The 21,249-nt window shown below is 41.2% G+C and overlaps 3 protein-coding genes and 1 long non-coding RNA gene across 4 annotated transcripts in view; 1 reads left to right on the top strand and 3 right to left on the bottom strand.

The window, feature by feature from the left end:
- Positions 1-284: 284 nt before the first annotated feature.
- On the bottom strand, positions 285-3,419 carry LOC138635676 (uncharacterized). Its single transcript, XR_011312160.1, has 6 exons — positions 3,346-3,419; positions 3,183-3,217; positions 2,835-2,898; positions 792-1,340; positions 543-633; positions 285-323 (listed from the first exon to the last, which is right to left on the bottom strand). It is a non-coding gene; the product is annotated as an uncharacterized lncRNA (long non-coding RNA).
- A 12-nt stretch (positions 3,420-3,431) lies between these two features.
- On the bottom strand, positions 3,432-9,025 carry LOC138635669 (uncharacterized). The gene is made up of 11 exons (XM_069723261.1): positions 9,017-9,025; positions 6,980-7,907; positions 6,031-6,550; positions 5,827-5,942; positions 5,707-5,732; positions 5,548-5,588; positions 5,376-5,426; positions 5,154-5,286; positions 4,238-4,397; positions 3,875-3,998; positions 3,432-3,749 (listed from the first exon to the last, which is right to left on the bottom strand). Exons 1-11 carry the CDS (start codon positions 9,023-9,025, stop codon positions 3,692-3,694), a joined length of 2,166 nt encoding a protein of 721 aa, XP_069579362.1. The 3' UTR covers positions 3,432-3,691.
- Positions 9,026-9,820: 795 nt separating this feature from the next.
- c8a (complement component 8, alpha polypeptide) lies at positions 9,821-14,838 on the top strand. Its single transcript, XM_069723281.1, is given in 11 exon segments — positions 9,821-9,930; positions 9,933-10,057; positions 10,531-10,678; positions 10,781-10,928; positions 11,266-11,455; positions 11,538-11,720; positions 12,057-12,297; positions 12,388-12,519; positions 12,661-12,818; positions 12,944-13,169; positions 14,520-14,838. Coding segments are annotated over 11 exon segments (1,734 nt in total). The 5' UTR covers positions 9,821-9,899; the 3' UTR covers positions 14,672-14,838.
- Positions 14,839-15,006: 168 nt separating this feature from the next.
- LOC138635668 (complement component C8 beta chain-like) overlaps positions 15,007-21,249 on the bottom strand; it is a 56,352-nt gene continuing 50,109 nt past the window's right edge. The window contains exons 17-26 of the mRNA XM_069723260.1: positions 19,349-19,496; positions 18,161-18,302; positions 17,876-18,008; positions 17,363-17,560; positions 16,999-17,239; positions 16,680-16,808; positions 16,419-16,582; positions 15,735-15,888; positions 15,426-15,497; positions 15,007-15,319 (exon numbers count right to left, since the gene is read on the bottom strand). Coding sequence (XP_069579361.1) covers positions 15,165-15,319; positions 15,426-15,497; positions 15,735-15,888; positions 16,419-16,582; positions 16,680-16,808; positions 16,999-17,239; positions 17,363-17,560; positions 17,876-18,008; positions 18,161-18,302; positions 19,349-19,496 — 1,536 coding nt within the window. The 3' untranslated portion in view covers positions 15,007-15,164. The remainder of the gene's footprint in view (positions 15,320-15,425; positions 15,498-15,734; positions 15,889-16,418; positions 16,583-16,679; positions 16,809-16,998; positions 17,240-17,362; positions 17,561-17,875; positions 18,009-18,160; positions 18,303-19,348; positions 19,497-21,249) is intronic.

Genomic DNA, 21,249 nt, shown 5'->3' with positions numbered 1-21,249 from the left:
TTGGACTTTCCACGATTTTTCCAGTCATTGTTTTTTTTTTTTTTTTCACTTTGAATAAGTCAGGGAAGGTAAACAATCTGGTCTCTGTGGAAAAATATCTTTAGGGAAAAAGTCCAACGCTTACTCAAACTTTCTGCGTCTGATGTACAGAATGACAAATGGACGATGTCCTGAGGGCTTAAATCAACGTCAAATATTTATTTTAAGTAACATGGAAGCCAAAAAGAAAGAAAAGAAAATCAAAATGCAAAGAACATTATCAACCACAGGTGCACAGTTTATGTTGTTTCAATTTGTGTTCCATCTAATCTTTTTACAGTGACCTAAAACAAACAAAAAACGAAGAAGTGCAAAACACAATATGTAAATGAACCGATATTCACATGAACGTAAACAAAAGAGAAATCACAATTATTGTACAGTTCTATCAGCATGCACGACGGTTTCTTTTCTCCACAGCAGAGGGCCAAAATAATGTTTTACAACATGCTATCAAACCCCTGCAGTGCCCCCCTCCCCTCCCCCAATTCCCCCACCCCCACCTGCTTCAGCTGATGTGGTAATCAAAAGGTGTCAGCGTATAGCGGAGGAGGAGGAAGGAGTTCCAGCTCTGTGAAGTCCACTTCTTCTTCCCTGTCATATAAAAAAAAACAAAAAAAAACACAGCAGTTCATGAGGAGGATGCCGAAGAAGCTGAAGTAGCGCGCGTGTTTCTTTCTGCTCATTCAAATAAAGATCAAACAGAGCTGAGCTTCACTCTCTGATAAGCAGGAAAACCTGTCAACACTTACGGATACGGAGGCTCTTCAACCGCACGCAAGAAGTCTAGATAAAGACGAGCAGATACAGACGTCACCAAAACTTTGAACTATCGTCTTCTGCCAAACATCCGACATCAGGTTACTTCAGACTGATAAATGTTCAAGTTATTTTCCATTGCAGGCGAGTCTCCAACCAGTGTGGAGACTGTAAAGTGCTCAGAGTGATCTGCGAGTGCCCTTTTAGTTCATCGTTATCAGTGAGAGTGACACAAGTCGTGATAACAGCAGAGGCACAAAAAAGAAAAGATGTAGGTCTGTGAACTTACTTGGCGTTTCAGGACTGTAAACAGGAGAGAACAAAAAGAAATATAAAGAGAGAATATTTCTACATGATTAACAGTGTTGTTGAATATGAAGAGAAGTGGGCTAAAATACAACAAGCTTTTGATGTTTGAGGTTATGGGTAAGAAGATATTGTACTTTGTAGGCGTCGCTTCTCCATTATCAGGGACGGCATCAAATTCTTCTTTGCTGTGTTGGAAGAAGATGGCCAGTTTCTGCAGGGCTTCATGTCGGGTCCTGGAGGGTGAAGACAACGTTACTATAGTAGTCCTATTTTTCAATGACCTAAAAGGGGGGCCCTCTGTCAAGCTTATGATGACGAGGGTTTGTGTCCAAAAGCTGCTGATTCAGGTGTAAATTCTTTTTTTTTTTTTTTTATTGTATCTGATTGCATGTTGTGTCTGTCAACCCTCCATGTGCTCCAACAGGCAGACAAAGAGCAAAGGTTGTGTTTGAGGGGGTCAAAGTATACCGACGGCAGCTCGTCATCATTTAAGCATTTTTGTGCCAAAAATATTGACCACACTTCAGTTCACTTCAAGTAAACTGAAACGGTTTTGTTGAAATGATATTAAGCTCTGTGATAAATGACTTTAAAAAAAACAAAAACAAAACTTTCTTCTTCTACTCTACTTCTAAAAAACAAATATCATTAATTGTAAATGTGACAGCATAGTTGTGCATAACTGTGTTATTTTAACAGAATATCATTAGTCAGACTTCAGACTTAAAACTTTTTTTTAATATTTTTGGACTATTTACACTGCAGAGGTCTGACTGGTGCCACTAAAATAGGTTAATGCTGACTTCGAGGCATCCGATTTCCAACTTTGAAAAGACTTGAGGCAATTAAATCAATTAGACAATCAAACATCATCAAATTATTCGTACGTCTCAATCAAACATGCCAAAATATTTGCTGTTTTCAGTATTTCAAATACAGATTTGTTGCTGCTTTTTTGTCATTTTTGACAGTAAACTGGAATCGAATTGAACACGTCACTATTGGTTATTAAAATTTGAGTTTTTCACAATTTTTTGACATTTTGTCATTCGGACAAGAAGCAATTAGTCGAGAAATTTATCTGCAAACAAACAAAGAAATGGAGACATGGAGGTTTTTGCTTCCTTTGTTTGTTTGGTGTCTCCTCCAAGAGAGGCTGACTAATCATTTATTCAAGTAAAAGCAATTGATTTTTGGTTTGTAATCCAATGCGTTAACGATTGTCTTCTAGGGGTGGGAGGATCAATACAGCATAGTATTGCAGTAATTTTTAAGGACCCTAATTATCGACATTATATAAATCAATTCATTTGTCGGCTGTAACATGACGGGTTTTAATGCCAGTGTTGGTCGGCCTGTCTGCTTGACAATACTAATTTGCTGCATTAAAAATAATAGACTGAAAACTATTTTATTCGATAAAATAGACGTTACCATTGGAGACATAATTTACAGTTGAAAAAAGGTAATAAAACGCAATCTAAAAGGTTTAAAGTTGAAATAATATAATATTGTAACTTGAGTATCGCAATAATAATAATAATAATAATAATAATAATAATAATAATAATGTATCATGGGGTCAGAAAAGTAGTACAAACAAAGAAATGTATAAGAATGCCCACACAACATATGAACCCACCTATAGAAGAGGTTCATGTACATTTGGGTGGACGAGGGAAATGAGCCAAACTGTCTGCTCTGACACCGGTGTGTTTGAGACTTACTGCGTGTGCAGGTCTTCCAGGTTGGCGTCGCTCAGTGTGTGCTGGGCACCGACATGAACACCCGCTGTCAGAGTGAACATGTGAAGGACGGAGGAAGGTGGACAGGTTCGGGGTTAGGCACGTTAAAAACTGGAGCAAACCGTACGGTAAAAAAAAAAAAAGTATCACATCAAAAGGCACGTTGCGGTCTGCCACATGTCAACATAAAACACAGGCAGAGCTCGCGTTTCCCTTTAAACTAGATGCTGGAGGGGGCGGGGTGGGGTGGGGGATGGTGGGGGTGGGGGCGGGGATCCCTGTTGTTCTCTTATTTTCACTTCAAAAGAACCGGATACAAAATGTACTCACTCATCTCGGCCAATGAGGCGGTCTGCGGAGGAAAGCTACTGTACAGAAAGAAAAGAAAGAAAGATCATTTCACTTCCAGCACGCCGCACGAATTCACAATACACGTACTCTTAACGTGGTCAATAGTCTCGAAGAAATAACAGTGAAGTGAAAGACATCTTACTAGCTTTCACTGGACGGGGAGAGCGTCTCGTCTTCGCAGGCCCACTCCTCACTGTCATCTGTGACTGCGGGAAAACAAATCGTGGTGATGAAGTGCAGCGCGCACGCTGATGATGGATGTTTGGCAGAGCAGCAGCCAAAACGCTCAGCTTACATGGAATTCCTTCGCAATCATAAAATAACACATGACTGCAGCGCAGATGACAACGAGGTAAGTTATTGAGAGCAGACGTTATGAAGCGGTGCTTTGCCGGCTGGTTTCCAACCTCCGTATAAACATTACGTGAACCACTCATCTTCGGGCTTTTTCAGACGATGAGCGATGACGGTGCAATAAAAAGTTGACCTCAGAGCTTAACGCCTCTGTGACACTTACAGCTGCTCAGAACAGGGTGGCTTGAAGATCTGCAAGGAAAAGTACAAATAACTAATCGTGGCGGGTGAAGAGGTTACAGAGCTTCTTTTTTTCTTTTTTTTTTTTTAAACTGAGGAAAGCAAAGAATTTCTTAAACCGGTGAGCTTCCCGGTACCTGCTCCCGATGCTGATGGTGTCTCCCTCCATGTTGCCTCCTCGTCCGTTTGCTTGAGCCTTCTTGCCGAGTTCCAGCATCTCCTTGATATTTAGCTCCACGTTCATGACTGAAATATAACCGTCTGCAACAGCCGGGGCAGAGCAGACAGACAGCGCTGCAGAGTTAATGACGCCGAGGTGTAAACATTAGAAAGTCCTGTTACGTCCATGTAATGAGATGTTTTTCCAAGTCCATTGTTAGACTATAGTAAAATAGCAACAAATACATCATTTTGTCTCTCGCATCCTATTTCTACTTAATATTTAAACTCCTCTGCAGGCAGGAATCGCACCGGAATAAGGCACCAACGACTGAACTCACACTTGTGGCTGGCGTCCCGGGCCAACCATTTGCCTTTGGGGCAGTTGGTGGTGCGGATGATGCTGACCGTGTCCCCGCTCTTCACTGGCAGGTCGCTCTTGCGGACTTTACTGGCCACCGTCACCCTGGCGTGGTACATGGGCTCCTCGTTTCCCGTCACCTACAGAGGCAAACCTCGGCAATGAGAGGCGTTGTCTTCAGAACAGCTATGAAGTGCATCGTGCATAAAGCACAAAGGATAGAAATGACGAGGAGCTTGTTGCTTCTTACTGAGCATCATTGACATATTTACAGGATTCACACTGTAAATCAAATGTCAAATTCCCTGACTGTCACCGACTAAAAAGTTGAATTTCCATGACCTTTAATGAACAGAAAAACCTCCTTAGTCCACCTTTGTGCTGATAATGCAAAATCATTACAAATGATTTTATCCCCGGCTTTATTTCTAGTTCACGGGTATACACAAACAAAAAACCGAGCAAAATAGTTCTTCTTAAATGGGGACAAAATAAATGAATTTACTTGAGGTGAATCAGCCAAAAGATTCTCCTCCACAGGGCATGTTTGACTTTGTTAGCAGCAACAAGAAAAAGCATATCTTGACTAAAGGATTGTTGATGAGCGGAAGGGGATAAAAACCACTTGGAAAACAGGTTAAATAACATTATATAGAAAAATACTTTACGGAAAATATTACACCTAAAGTTTAAAAGGTGCTTGAAACAACATTCAGACTTTTCATGTCTGGAATAGACTTTTTTTAATTATCCCTGATGTTCCATAAATTCAAATAACCAGTAAGTAGCCTGAATTAATTTCAAAAGGATCAATACTGACCTTCACAAACCTTTCAAGAAGAGACACGCAACAACAAAAAAAGCAGCTCAGTGGGGTTTGAAATAATCAGCCTTACTTTGAACTTCTTCTTCATTTCATTCTCCTTCTTTTCCCTTTCTTTTTGCTCCTTCTTCTCCTTCTCCAGCCGCTGCTTCTCCTTCTTCTTCTGCTCTTTGTGGTCAGCAGCGTTGGGGCTGTGGTGTTCCTTACTGAGAGCAAGTGAATGGCAAAACACAGCGGCTGAGGCACACGTGCAGCTTGGTTTTGATCACAACATCAGCGATGATGTCTAACATACCTGTGGACGTGATTATGGGCCGAATGGGCATGTTCCCCTGATACGCTGCCCCTGCAGTTTGATTACCACACAGAGAAAAATCAATGGCTGCCTTCCATCAGGCCAAATTCAATGTCAGTGATTGAACAGGGCTGCTGCAGATTTGAAAAAAAAGCAAAAACAAAACACATACCACGGATTTCGATGCCATTTGTTAACAGACGGCTCCTCCTTCTTGAAATAAGCACATGAACACAGATGATTATTAAAGCACATTATCTATTCATTGCGCAGAATGACTCTACTATTACTCACTGAGATGTAAACACAATTAGATTTAAAAAGGAATTACCATACGGTGGTTGTCAGCATATGGCTCTGCAAGAAATCGTAAACAAGGAACTTAAATAGAGAGAATAAACATCTGCAAGGGCTCTTACTTTAAAATAAAATGTGTGTTAAATAAACGTACTCTTCAGGCTGCCTTTTCGTTTACTTGGGTTTTGGTCCGAGATGAATTTGTTGATGTTCTCAACATCCTCGTAAATATTATCATACGTTTCATAGTAATTGTCTTGTTGATATACGCTGAAGGGAGAAAAGCATTCAAATTATATAAAAGTACATTGTTGCGTAAAATAATTAACAAACTGATTTGAGTTAATACAAAACTCACTCTGGATGTGTTTGACCGCCATCACTGGGTGTTGCGTGGTTACTGAGCTCTGGTTGCTCTGGGACACGCCGACTCTCAGCAGGCCCCAGATGCCTCTCGTCACAGCGAGAGTCGGGGAAAGAATCTGCGGCCGCCTCTTCGCCCTGCGACCACTGCTCCCGAACACATGGATCTGGGATCTCTGACAGGTTTATTGGTTCAGGGAAGCTGGCTGGATTGAGGGGTATTATGTTTGAACTGCCGAGGTTCACGTCTCGGATGATCGAGCTCCCGCTGGCCTCCACAGGATCAGACGCTGACAAGTCAGATTGCGGACCCTCACCGTCGGCAACCTCAAAGTCGGCTGGTGTGTGAAAGAAGTGGAAGGCCTTCAGTTCTGGCGCAGTGATATCAACACCTTCACCCTCTGCTGCTTCCATCTCTGAATTCTCAAAGTCTGGAAACTCTGGGGCATCCAGTTCAGGGTGGGAGAAGGACAGGGGCTCTTCACTTGGTGCTTGGTTCAGAGCTGGTGACACCTCTATAAAAAGAAAGCAAAGACAGCATTTGAACAGGTGTTTAGTCTTACCACAAAAAAGAATAACGCAAACTGCAGTGAGGCTAATGCAAAGCAACTGTGGCCACAAAAAGGAAGTTAAAAAAAAAAAAAAGAATAATACAAAGCAAGCTGACCTACCGCTGACTCTGTGTACATGGTACCGGCGGAGGTCTACTGATGGAGGTCTGGGGGGTTTTGCTGGCAGTGGCCTCAGTGTCCTCAGGTCAGGTAGAGGCCTTTTTAGTCGAACACATGGAGCACGAGGTTCAAAAGTCTTGTTTTTATCTCTGCCGAATTGCAACTCCAGTGCCGGCTCTTCGGGGGTGGGGGGAAATAAAGTGCAATGAACAATTCTTATCTAAATACTGGTGAATATTTCAAATCAACACAATCGATCTGAATAGAACTTACTGCGTACAGATGTAGTAGCTTTGAAGAAAGGCCGGGCTGAAATATAAGCCAGGTGTGGAAGACACACAGGTGGGGGGACAGGCAGATCAGGCGAGACACCGTCAGTGTTCTTTGGTGGCGATGGGAACGCCTTGTCTCTGGAGGCGTAGTCAGGGGAAAGCAAATTCTTGGCTTTCGTGGCGATCAACATCTGTTGGCGTGAGAACTTCTTCTTGGCCCTCTCCAAAGTGCTCATAATCCTATTATCAGAGTCAACATTAGTCTCAGGAGGAGGAGGGGTGACTGGGTTATCCGGGCTGGAGAGGGGGCACTCAGCGGTCGATTGGTCGCTTTGGAGCGAAACCCCGTTTTCTGTGGAGGGCAACTCACCGGGAGCGCTGCAAGGTCTGGTGGTCAAATCAGCGTACGTGGGCTCCACCCCATTCTCTGAACTGACTTTTGATGCTTTGGCTGACTTGAAAGGAAGCAGCAAACCTTTCTTCTTGATTTTAGTTTGCAGGAAGCCGTCTTTCCCTGGCTCTGGTTCCACTTTGTGCTCTGTTTTGGCTCGCGTTTCTGTCTGCTGAACTCTTATAGGCAGGACAGGAAGCACCAGAGGCAAGTATCGGTCTTTGAGGGAATACCTTATTGTGCCGTTTCGATTAGTAGGCTGGGATGGCGGCGAGGTCTGCTGAGGTTGTGGTGGAAAGGAAATCGGTCGCTTTTCTCCAGACGTCTTCAGCCCATCTCTGAAGAAAACACGGGGAACCACTGGTGTCTTGTTTTCCACAGCAATATTAATATTGCTGACCACAGAGCTGCAGTGACTTCCAGGAGGTGGCAGTTGTCTGGGTTTTTCAGCAACAGCTGGCCGACCGGTTCTAGATTTAGCCAGGAAGGCTTCCTCTTGAAATTTGGCCCTTAGTGCTTTGAAGTTTATTGGTCCATCCTGATAAAAAGAATAATTAATCATTAGAGTAATAGAAATAGCCATTACTTACACTGATGATTTACTTAAGATGGTTAGTTTGGGGAGCCAAAACCCACAACTGACATAACATAATTTAAATATTGGTTTACCAAAATAACCAAAAAACATTTTCTTCACTCTCTGTTGGTGGAATCTCTGGATATGCAGATGATTTTCATTTCAGAAGTGAAAATGTTGAAATAATATCCAAGATCTGTGCCTCTCTACCAATACAACGGAGGTAGACGCAATGTCTGTTTCTCAGCCACTGAAATGTAAATAAGGGGTGCAGAAAAGGATTGTTTTCATTACCAATCAACCTGTTGATTATTTTCTCGATTAATTGCTTCACTGTTTGGATTTTAAAATATTAGAAAATGTGACAATGCTTGGAAATGTGGACCAGTGTTTCCCAAAGCCCAAGGTGCAGCCTAAAATGCTTTAATTTTGTGCCAATTGACAGTTCACAAACAAAAGATACTCACTTTATTACCAAAGAGGATGAAAGGAACTAGAAAATATTCACTTTTAAGAATCTGGAATCAGATAATGTTAGCAATTTTTAATAAAAAAAAATAAAATAAAAAAAACCCCGACTCAAAACAATCAACTATGAAAATAGATGAGTTTCTGTTTAGTGTATAAAATAAATCAGATAGCATCAACTTGGGAATTGTAATGTAGGGTTTTTTTTCCACAATTTTCTGATATTTCATAAACAAAAAAAAACAAAAAAAGCCCCAGTTAATCAAGAACTGTTAATCGTTCATCTACAAAAACACCAATGAACTGCTGAAAGCTAACAGGAGGAATGTTTCTCAAAAGTTGAGCGGATAACACCACAAAAAAAACTAAATTTACATCATTTGCCTGCGGTGGTAGCACAAATCTCAGATATCTGAACACCTGGGCAGATATAACGATTACTATTGAAAACTATTTTTAATTGTCAACTGCCTATCAAATGCAATAATTAAGCCACACACACACACACACACAAAGCACCGTGTTAAATGAGGCTAAATGTAGCTTTCATTCAACAGTACTTAAACTAATTAAAATTGCTCCGAAACCTCTTTTAACTTTACCTCCTCCATTGTAGCTCGTTTTGCTCAGGATTGCGCATTTATCAAGTGGCCTCAACTTCAATGACACGACGCTGTCGACTACTTTGATGGCGTATCTATGATAAATGCAGCGAACTGTGTTGTTTATGTTAATCAGTTGACGATGCCGACACAAACAATTTGAGAGCGCCGCCGCGTGGCGCACCTGCGTGTGCGCGTTACCTACGTGTGCGCGTTACCTACGTGCGCGTTCGTGTGTGTTCGAATCAGAAGCGTCGAAAGCCCCCAGGTATGTGGAAAAAAGGTACAAAAATAATTATAATACGCATTAACACAACTATTACCGTTCCAGGCTATAATAATAAACTAAAACGGTACACGATAATAAACTTTTTTTTTTTTTTTAAATAAATGCAAATACTGGAAAAAGTCTAATTTGTATTTATTTAGCTGTTTCACGTACTTTGTCACAGTAAAGTGTTTGTTTATGTGACGACAGCATGTTCCGGTTGTTTTGGAATGTTTGATTATGAGAAATGGGGGTTATAGATCATTTTAAAAAAAACTTCCCAAACTGTTGGAAGAGCGTGTGTTTACTCTTAATCAATCATTTACTGTGGTTGGTCGAGACTGCAGCGGTAGTCCCATCAGATCCCCTCAGGATCACAACAGCTGTTCTTTGATGTGGAATTTGAGTCTGGGACTAGATTAAAAAAAAATTAATATGGGGATATTTATTCATTTAGTCCTGGGTATATGCACACTGCTTCTGTTTATCAACTGTAGCACAATTGTGAATGCATCCAGGAGGCCATGGACAACAGCTGATAACAGGTGCTGTATTCCTCACTTCACAATTCACTTGATAGTATGTTGGTAACCAGGATGTGATATCCCATGCACCATGGGCATCAGAGGTGGAAGTGAGATGATAATAATGTTTTGTGGGTCAGTGGTGCTGCGATTAGGAGGGCCAGAGCTGTGAACAGACCGACACCCATCAACTGTCAGCTGGGGAGCTGGTCATCTTGGACTCCATGTAACTCCTGCACAGACAAAAAGGTGTTTCTTTTTACTGAATTCCATAAATCAGTCTTTTAAAGATGTCGAATGAAGATTACGATCACAGCTAGTGTTGCGGGTGGCTTGCGCAATGCGCGGCAATAATAAACTACGACTTTCTCCAAATCACCAGAGGTTTAAACTGGTAAGTTTTTATGCAAAGTAGCTCAGATTGATACAATATGGATGAGATATTGAACATTTCCAATAGGTCCAAAGTGGATCATCAAATTAGCGCTCAAGGAGAGTCAATACAGTGGGCCTTGGTTGTACTATGGTCCTGGGTGTTCCTGGAGGATCAGGATCTTTGGAAGCTCTTAAAGTTACACAGCGACTTATGATATTAGAAAATATCATTCACTGAATTTATAAGATTTTAATTCCATTGATATGTGGCCCATTTACATTTCAACAATTGGTATAAGTGGATGGACGTACTCAGTGATTTTACCTAATTTTAAACTCTGTCTTAGTTCCGTTTCCGACACCTGGACAGACCCTCACAGTTCGGTGGGACGCAGTGTATTGAGTTACTGCGGGAGAGGCTGGCATGTCCAACATCAACCACACAGTGTCTGGTGCCAGATTACTGCGGTGAGAGCTTCACCTGCAAGGAAACAGGTAAATCCCACCAACAACCACTCAGACATCACATTCTCTAAAACGCTCCATGACATGCAGTTCATGTGTGTGTGAGGGTCCATTTTCTACGTGTCTTTCCAGGACGCTGCATCAGCCAGTCCCTCCGCTGTAATGGAGAATCAGACTGTGATGACTTTTCTGATGAAGACGGATGTGAACATTTGAACCTGAGAGACGATAAGTGCTCCATCCTCATGCCAATCCCTGGTGCTGAACGTGGAACTCAGGGGTAAATATAAACACATCTTACATGCTGTAGGATATATCACCTTCAAAGGCGATTCACACATAAATTACAACCATGACAAGGCATCGACAAAAGATACACACTAGAGTTGAACTCCTCAGCTACAGTATGATGCTTTTTATAAAGGGATACATAAATGACATCACTCAAATTGTAGAAAATGGTCAATCCATTCAAAAAATCTGTAAAATCTTTTTTCCAGTTAATGGTTTTGAATAATTGGAAAAGTAGGTCCTGAAGTACCTTTGACATAGAGAATAGAGTTTTTTTTATTTTGACTTACAAGTTACTGACTTTGAATCAATCCTCTTTCTTGTAGCTACAACATCCTGAAGGGAGACTTTGCGGATCATGTACTTGACCCAAAGTACTTCGGGGGACAGTGTGAATACGTCTACAACGGTGAATGGAGGAAATTCACTTACGACGCATTCTGTGAGAACCTGCACTACAACGAAGATGAGAAAAACTACCGGAAACCTTACAACTACCACGCCTACCGTTTTGTGGTACTGCAGTGCTGTGATTTATTGCTTTGTGAAACTATTTTTGTTCTTTTGATTGGTGGTTTGAACATAAAGTTTGTTGCAGGCTCAAGCGACATCAGAGGGGTCTCATGAGTATTTTAACGACATGGTGAGCCTGCTGAAAGCGAGGAAAACTATGTCGTCCTTCAACGCTGGGGTCACAGTCGGGGTCCATTATGTGGAGGCTGGACTGAGTGGCAGCCAGGAATCGGAGTTTCTTAAGAACATAACGCAATACAGAAGTCAGGTATAATCTGTTGATTGAGAGTTCAACATGTTTTACATGATAGCAAGTGCAATTCATTTTGTAATTACCTTTCAATGTATCATTATTAACTGTAGACGGCTCTTTAATGTTAGAGGTATCACTCTTCTCATTTAACTCTCAGCAAGACAGCAAACACATGCATGACCCAAAATTAGTGGATGTAGCCAAAAAAAAAAAAAAGATATAATTTGGGGTATATATGCTGTAAATTAACATTTTATTGCCTTTTCTTAAATTAAAATGTAACTTTTTCATTCATATTATTACTGTTTCTTCTTTTAAAAAAGTATAACATCACCCTCTTTTTGTTCCCAGGACCTGGGGTTCATTAGGCTTTGGTCCAAAGTGCAAACAGCCCACTTCAAGATGAGAACTAATAAGCTGATGCTTCATGAAGACTTCTACCTTTCACTCATGGAGCTGCCAGAGCAATATGACTTTGGCATGTATTCCCACTTCTTCAACACATTCGGCACCCACTACATCACTGAGGGAACCATGGGGGGAACTCTGGAATACGTTGCGGTCATCAACAAAACATCGATGGCAAAATCAAGTACTGTGGGCTCTCCAGTTTGTTCATCAATATCATTTAATAAGAGATGCGATGTAAAGTAACTGTTGTTTTATTCCCTAACATCTAAAGATATTGAGGGTGAACAAGCTGGTAGATGCATCAGTGCCTCTCTGGGTCTAAGCTATCCATTAGGCAGCTCTTCAGAAGTAGATCTTAAGCTGAAAGCGAATGGATGCAATAAAGGGGGGGGATTAACTCGAGGTAAGAAATCCAAATTCTGTTGGAAGCTGACACTACTTTAGGTCCCCATAATAACCGAGTAGCTTAAATTTGAGTTGATTGGCTTTATTTGTAACTAAACAAAACCCTTTTTTTGTTTTTGTTTTTGTTTTTGATATGTAGCTAAAAACTCAGCTTCAGCTATGATTGAGGACATTGTCACTCTAGTAAAAGGAGGAATCACAGACAGCAGCATGGGCCTGTTGGCCATCAGGAACCCTGACACCTACAGGAACTGGGGTGCGTCTCTCAAATACAACCCAACACTCATCGAGTATGAGGTAACTGGGTGCAAGTAAAGAAAACAGTGATTTTGTAGGATTTGACATAGAAGGTCAAAGTGATCTTATACAGAACGAAAACAGAATAAAATTCTCGTTCTCCTCTGTCCTCCCTTTGAACCCAGAGCATGCCGATTTATGAGCTTGTGCGCCTCAGCACGGCCGCTGACCACGTAGGAGGGAGAGTGGCCAACATGGAGAGGGCCTTGGATGAGTATCTGCAGCAGTTTGACTCCTGTCGCTGCGCCCCCTGCAGGCACAACGGGATCCCCGTCCTCTCCAGCACCTCCTGCAAATGCATCTGCAAATCAGCCTACCGGGGAGAGTCCTGTGAGGAGACACTCAGGAGAGGTGAGACTGTTGTCATAGGTAGTAGCTTTGGAGGTAGGTTCAAATACTTAAAATTACAAAAACAGAAACAGATCAGAAATAACTTTAAACTCAACTATATCAAATAAGGCATTAGGAAACAGTTGCCTTTTTCTACATCCAGTAGATACAGAGGAACATTAACAATAATTCACAGTCCAGTTTGTGTCCATCAAGTCAAGTATTCACTCTGCTTTTGGCTCTGTTTTGGTCTCCACTAGTCTCTCAAATACGACTTTGTTCATTAGCTAGTGATCAACTTTGTTTGGTGATGGCAGGTAGTACACAGTGCATTTCTACTGCAGCCAAAAACAACATGAGAGCATGAACCCAGCGTGGTGACAATTCATCATATGAGCAGAGTCATTCCTATGTAACCTGAGTCTCATGTTCTCAAGTTCCCATGTTTCCAGGGTCTATTGCGGCTTCAGGTCAAGGTTTAACTGGGGAACATAGGAGCTTGGGAGCTTAGGGTCCTGGAACATTACTCCATGATCAATTCCTTTCACAATCATTGTAGGCATTAATACCACAAAGGGTAAAATTGCTATTAAAAAGTCTAGCAGCCGTAAGTTTTTATGAGAACACATCAGTACTAAAGACTAACATGATCATGCCAATATTCAGCAGGTAATGTTTGCCATTAAAACCATCAAAGTTTAGCTTGTAAGCACACTAAAATTAAAGTTCACACAAAGTACAGTTGAGGCTGATGGAACAGTCATTAGTTTAGCTTGTATTGGACAAATCTAAATTTTGAACTGATGATGGTGCTACGTGAAAAATTAAGACAAGTCCCAAGAGTTTCTCCTTCAAGGACCTTGAATACCTGTGAAGCAAATGCCACAACAATCCATCCAACAGTTTTTACTTTAAAATCTGAAGTGCATGAAGGAGCAATAGGAAAAGTCATCATAATCATTGGGGTGAATCCCCAGAGGATTTAACAGCAATACATTAAAGAGTTTCAGTCTGGACCAAAGTGGTAACAGACTTACTGATATTGGCATTGCTTGAGCTGCTGAAAAATAACATGTATTAGTTTTCAAGTTCTGAGGTGCAGAAATTCTCATTAAAGAAACTAGTCCCTGTTACCGACTGTCACCTGTATGATGAGTCCAAATGCTGGAGTTGTTGTAACTTGACTAAGACCACGTTCTGTTGAGGGTAGCTGTCTGTCGGCTAAATGTTGAGCAGTAAAAGTACAAAATGATACTTCAGGCGCGTGTTTCGCTCACAGGATGTGATGACAGCGTGTAGACATATCCTCTGAGCAAATCCATACCCCTTTGGTTAAAAGCAGCTTGTAACCAATTTAATTTTGCTCGACAGATACCAAAACAGATGGGTCGTGGTCCTGCTGGGGGGGCTGGTCATCCTGCACATCAGGGAGGAAGACTCGGACAAGAGTCTGTAATAATCCTCCGCCTGATGGGGGCGGAGCCACCTGCCTGGGCTCCTCCTCTCAGACTCGACACTGTTAGAGCGAGGCCTCTCTGATTAATGATTAAAACTGATGTTTGGTGTTAAGAGAGCACAAAAAGTCTCATTTTATTATCTTTTGTAAACAGTATAGCCCTAAAAATACAATCTGTTTTTGTCAGGTCAAACTGTAAATCAAAAGTAAGAATAAATGTCTTGTGCAGATTTTTTTGAATGTTCTTGTATTCTTTTCAGGAGTGTCATTTATACTGCGTGTGTGTGTGTGACATTTTGTAAACTGCCTCCAAAGTGAAGGTTAAGTCTGGGTAACAGACGCTGAATGTAGGTCAGTGCCGACGGCAGATCGTGTTAAATGCTCCACAGAAGAGGAAAGATATTAAGATATAACACACATGGTTTATTATTCTTGATAAAACACTCGCTGAATATGTTCCATTTAGGTTTTCATTCAAATATGAATCGTGCCAGGGTCAAAGGAAGTATTTTTATAAATCTTTATCAAGTCTTTGACATGAGTTTTTTTTTAATTTTTTATTAAAAGCAGTCAGTGGCTTCATGCTGCAGTCCTCTACATGTCAGGCCTCCGTTGCCGGGCGCCGGGTTGTTACACTGTCGACTCCTCGCCCTTTTTCCTTCGCTGCAGGACGACCACGCTCCCCAGCAGCTCCAGTTCCCATCAATGGCCACTTCTGCCAGAATACAGAGTCATACAGCACCAGATCTCATGTCAGTGTCTCAGTAGGATCAGAAGTAAAATAAATGTTACACTATCAGCATTTTTGTTTCATAGTTAACCTTTTCTCCTCTGTGTGATCTCACAGCCCCGCCCAGTGTAGCCCAGAGGACACACACAGTCACACCGTGTGCCTGTTGAGGAAGACGTGAGGAAGATGTTTCATTACAGTTATTGTAGTCATCATCAGAAATCACATTTAGGCTTTTTAACTCCTCTTTGAAACCAAAACTTCAAAAACACCAGAGAAATGTGAGGTGACATTACCATTAACGGAGTGATATTAACAACATTTAATTAAAACTACAGCTAAAGAAAGAAAGTAAGAGTAATGGATGGGGGATGAGAAGCAGTAATATCCTCAAAGTTACCCTTCAAAACAGCCACTCCATTGTTGTGACAGAGAGCACAGCGACATGAGCTGGCCTCCGCCAGGTACTCGGACAGGGCTCGCTTCAGGTTTCTTTTCAGGGTGGCATCATGAGAGAAGTCTCTGGAGGTCACCAGCTCATACAGCGGGCGCGTCTAAAGCGACACGACATAAAACCCGGACCTTTTACTGTGCAAATTGAATTATCCTGAAACCAGCTTTTAAAAATATATAAATATATATATAGAGAGAGAGACAGAGTGAGAGAGAGAGAGAACGAAAGAGAGCCAACTGGAAAACCCCACAAGTGCTGAAACCTGATTGTGTTGCAGCGAGGCAGCTTATTTGTCTTTGGCACATTTGCTATTTGGCATCATTTACTGTTTGTTTTCCAATTCGCCATTGATCAGCTCAGTTGTATTTTGCCTCTGTGTTATAGTGCCAAAGATGGCCGTGCATCAATTAATCAGGTCAGCGTCCTCGTGGACAGTTTAATTGTGGCTTCAAATCAAGATGGAGAAATAAAAAAAAGAGAAACAAAAAGAGGGATTAATTGTGTTGACATGACAAGAGATCATGGGGGAAAATAAACACGGTGTGTGCAATGGATAAGAGCAATATGAGTAGGAATACAGCAGGAGAGAACATGAGAAAAAGGACATGGGATTTAGGAGGAAAAACTCACTGTTTTGCGAATGAAGTCGGGGTTGAAACGCACGCCCTCGCCCCACAGCCTCATCAGCTGTGGGGTGGGAAGCTTCTTCGCCACCAAAGCTGTAATGGATTCACTGCTTCCACCTCGTACGACAGCAAAAAAGTCCTCCACCATGCTGCCGTTCGCTGTGTCCTCTGGAGAACGACAGGATGACTCCACAGTTTATTTCGGTTCGTTCATCAGAGGTAAAACAGACTGAAAGACATTCAACGATCAAACAGCGACCCTCACCTCCCATCTCATTCAGCAGGCCGTTACAGGAGCCACCTTGAAGCCCCAACGACACGTAAACTCCATATATGTTGGCCCCCACCTTGAGGCCTGCCTGCAAACAGGACTTGTAGTCCTCTAAGGAATAATCTACAAAAAAGAAATTCAGAGTGTTATCATTGATATAAATAATATTTCGCTGCACGAGGCTATCGAGCTGTCTCAAGATTTGATTTCTGAGTTTCTGATCAAAGTAATTACCTACACTTTCTTGCCATGTCCGGCAAATAAAGAAACTTTGATTGAACATCCTCAACTCAAATTTGGTAATCAGTCCTACCTGTCCTTTCGAGCGTCTCCTTGTTCAAGATGATGGTGTATTCGTAGTTTCCTCCGAGGGCAGCCTCAGTGATGTAGTGCGTACCGTAGTCTCTGTAGATCTGTCTGTACTCCCCATAAACATACGCCTGAGGCAGAGAGCGCAGGCGCTGCAGAAACTCAGGGTGAAGCATCAGATCATCCGGCTTCAGCATGTACTGGGCCAACTCCAGCTCTGCTTTGGCCCTCACGAAGCTGTTTTTCTGTGGATCGGAGAGGGCAGGTGAGTGTTACTTCTCTTGTCTGATATTTTAGATTATTTTGAGGAAGTTGCTGTATTTGGCTTAGTGGGTTTTAAATCTGAAAAGAAAAAAACGACATCTCACCTTGCCTGAGGCACGACGAATCTTCCGAACAGACTTGGTGTATTCGGCATTGTTGAAATTAAAGCCAAACTCAGCTACGCCTGGAATGGCAAAACCAATAGAAATAATGGTTTGGGTCTTGCGTTCCCTCATGGTGCTGTCCATGTAGTCTGAGTACGACTCGAAGGACTGCAGGGTGAAATCATACGAGCCTCTTGTCTGTGGACAACGGAAACATATTCATTAAATGGAGAGAACTTTTTGAACACACAGATGGTGCAATAACAATGTAATTTATTGTAAACTATTAAAAGTTAAAGTTAATTTAAAAAAAATCTATGTAAGTAATGATGCAGTAATAAACCATTAATAAATGCATAACAAGTTGTTAATTTGTGAATGTTGGTCCATTTGCCTTTACTTGTTGACAGTTCATAACAAGTTTATGAAGCATTAGTAAGTAATTTATTAACCATGAATAAAGTCGTTAGGTATGATTTAGAAGGTGTGTGTTTAAAGTGTGGTTGTTTCTACCTGTAGCGTGTACTGTTGTAAGTTGTACGGCTTCCTGAATCTGACGTCCTGGATGTACTGCGGCAGACAGTTGCCTGCGTAGTATCTGTTATCGAGCACCACTCCTTCCAGGTTACTGTTCAAGATGTTTATTCTGAAAGAGCAGAAACAGAAACAGAAATAAAGGTGAGCTGATTGGTCCGAGAAGAGCAACATGTTTACATATCGAAGTCCTTCAAAAAAAAAAAAAAAAAAATATATATATATATATATATATATAAATAAAAAATAAAATCTGGGACTCACCCTTTGGCAAGGTTTTCAATTCCCCAGTACTCCTCAGCCTCCCCCTTGCAGGATTTGGGAACCTTCTTACAGCCAGCTTCATCTGACATGTCGCCGCAGTCATCCTCCCCACTACACTGCAGAGTCCTGTGAATACAGCGACCTGAAGGAGAGGAGGGAAGAGAAACACATGGGTTAGTCACAGGTGATGTCAAAAACAACATGTCGAGCCCGACCGATATGTTGGCCAGATGATTTTCTTACCTGATATTATCCTACCACAGATGTATCAGTACATAATAACCAATTTTTTTTTTTTTTTTACAGAATGCCGTGCAGTAAAAAAAAAAAAATACTTGGGGCACATTAGGAAATTGTTATCTTTGTGTGTGTGTTTTGTTTTTTTACTTTTTTTCATAATAATGATTAAATTGTTGGTGTCAGTGTGGAAAATAAACTGTAAAGTATCCTTTACATTACATACTGTACCTTTCTCACTAGTGTCAAACGTGTTTGATAACCACATTTCAGGGATGTCACATATACCGTACGTACAGTAGAAACAATATTGTTTCGATTGGTATCGGCCTTAAAAAAAAAAAATCCAGTTTTCCAGGAAACAGTTAGTTGGGCCCCGTCCACAGTTCAAAACTCCAGAAAGCCACTTCATTTATAAACACATATAACTTCACTTATTAAAATTTAAAAAGAATAGTAAAGCATAAAGTCATAACTTATGTTTCCATTTTTAAACTATATTATCTTATACTGTTTAAAAAAATTGGAGAACTTTTTATTTTAAGTTTAAGTTGTGGTTTTATGGTGGTATTCTGTGCTGGACTACCTCTTGTCAGGAAACAGTGATCTTTTGGGATGATGGTAAATAATTTTGTACTTTGGACAAAACCAGGTCAGCTGTTTCCCGGCATTGCGTGCTGTTATTACAAAACTAAGCAATCAGTTGTTGGCTGAAGTTTCTTATTTTAGCATATGAGAGTGTAGATTTTCTCTGCTAACTTCTCCAGCCAATAAATGTTTCTCATTTGCTATTTTACATTTCATAAAATGCTAAAACATTGCTTTTAGGACATCATACTAAATTGAAATGTTTTCTAATCTGAAATGTTGTCCCATTGAACACACAATAGTCTCACAGCTGTGTGGTTGTAAAATTGGGAGTAAAGGTATTTACATGGTTGTGGGAGATACCTGTCTGGGTGCAGAGGAACCCCTCACACAGAGGAACATTGTCACAGCTGTAGCGGGCTGAAACCTCACAGGCCTCCTCCACCCTGCCATGGAAATTGCATGGCTCCCCTCCAAACTGGGACGGCCGGTCCAGTTTAGCATAGCGATACTGGATGGATGAGGGAGACATACACATGAAGGGCCACAGACACAGAGGGAGGTTTCTCACTGCCCAGTAAAGGTGGCCTCGGAAACCACTCCAGGGACCTATTACAGCTGAAATCACATTATTGGTCTGTTTTCACTTTGTCATGTCAAGGTTATTAAAGCCCTCCTTGTAAAGTGGATGAGATGGAGCCCTGGAGTACATCAGCAGAGACCTTTGTCAGCAGTGGAGCTCTCTACCTCACAGATAAACACTCACAATTGGCAATATGTCGAATGCCCTAAAATTATCTCTCAATCCGAGTGCAACATGAATGATTATTATATAAGACTCTAATCTAACTGTTTCTAGATGTCATCTCATTTATGATAACCTGTGGATTTTGGTAGATCAATTTATCTGGCCATAGTTTAGGGGATATAGGATGATAATTTTAGTTCAATGCAGTCTCTAAAACCAGTGTATGTTTATACTTTTGGTAGAAGTGTTCCCCAGTTCAACCCTTAACCCATAACCCACAGTAACCCATGTGATATTAAGTGAATACAGAGCTGGAGAACATGTTTTTCAAGTTCCCATTATGTGGAATGTAGAAATTGGTAACAGGACCCTGGGAGAGCACATATGTTGACGTGAGGAACTAATGAACATAGCACACAGTGAACAGGAACCTGGAAACGGGACCCTGAGTACATAGCACTCTGGGAACATAGGCCTTTGGGAACAGGACCCTGGTAACATAAGATCCTGGGAACATGAGACACTGGGAACAAGAACCCAGGAACAGAAACCTGAGTACATGGGATCATAGTGACATAAGACCTTCGGAAGTCGACAATGAGAAAATAGGGCCATAAGAACATAAGACACTTGGACCATAGAAATTACTCTCTTTTTATTTATTTGCTTGATTGTTCCGGTCGACAGCCTGCAGTCTAACTTACCTTAGCACAGACTGCTAACAGAAAGAAATAGCTATCTTGGCTCTGTTCAAAGGTTAACAAAAAAAAAAAAAAAAAAAAAAAAAAAAAAAAATCAGCGTTCGGGATGTTTGTTGGTGGCTTTTTTGTTGATTTTACATTCGGACCGAGCTACACTCACTGCTTCCCCTGTATCTAATCTTTGTGCTGAGCCAAGTTAGCTTCCAGCTGGCTGCAGCTTCATTACTGCTCAGAATTGAGAGAAGTACCTTCCACTTATATAACTTTCAGCTGAAAAGTGAACAAAATTTGTAAAAGAACTACTTCAGCTGAAAAGTGAAAAGAAATTGTAAAATAACTACTTCACTCACCTGAATATATTTCTCTTGTCACTCAATAGAGAAAGTAAAGACTGAGGAGCACATGAAGCTGTTGACCACAGATTACATCGTCACAATGGGCCCTGAGGTGAATTCTCATGTCAAATTATGGGTCAACTATACATTTTATTTTCTGTTAAAATGACATGTTGCATCAAAATGAGCACTGAAGCTGTGCTTTTATTATCCAATCAGTATCAGCTGTTGCATCTATGCCTCAACATCAGTGCTTAATCACAGCTATGTGACTATCAGCTGACTGATGGTGTCCAATCACATGCAGACCAGTTTCTCTTTATGTGCTATAGATGGTCCTGCTGATTTAACTAATATCCCTGAAGATGTTTATTAATAAGGCACCCTCATTGGTTCCAGGAAGCTACATGATCCATTTGCTATTAATAACCACTTCCTTAAAGTATCTGACTGAATTTCAAACAAAGACACTGATCCATA

This window comes from Brachyistius frenatus, unplaced genomic scaffold (assembly GCF_029030835.1).
Source record: "Brachyistius frenatus isolate BFR_SWC_R1_liver_20210118 unplaced genomic scaffold, ASM2903083v1 Contig_322, whole genome shotgun sequence".
NCBI classification, from domain to species: domain Eukaryota; kingdom Metazoa; phylum Chordata; class Actinopteri; family Embiotocidae; genus Brachyistius; species Brachyistius frenatus.
Note: the sequence above shows the minus strand (reverse complement) of the source record. Positions and strands in the feature narration are given on the sequence as shown.

What these genes read in the sequence shown, in the direction of transcription:
- LOC138635669 (XM_069723261.1), bottom strand. An exon ending in GCCCATAATCACGTCCACAG is followed by an intron (nt 5,287 to 5,375) that starts GTATGTTAGACA and finishes ACTTGCTCTCAG; the next exon opens with TAAGGAACACCACAGCCCCA. An exon ending in AAATGAAGAAGAAGTTCAAA is followed by an intron (nt 4,398 to 5,153) that starts GTAAGGCTGATT and finishes TTGCCTCTGTAG; the next exon opens with GTGACGGGAAACGAGGAGCC.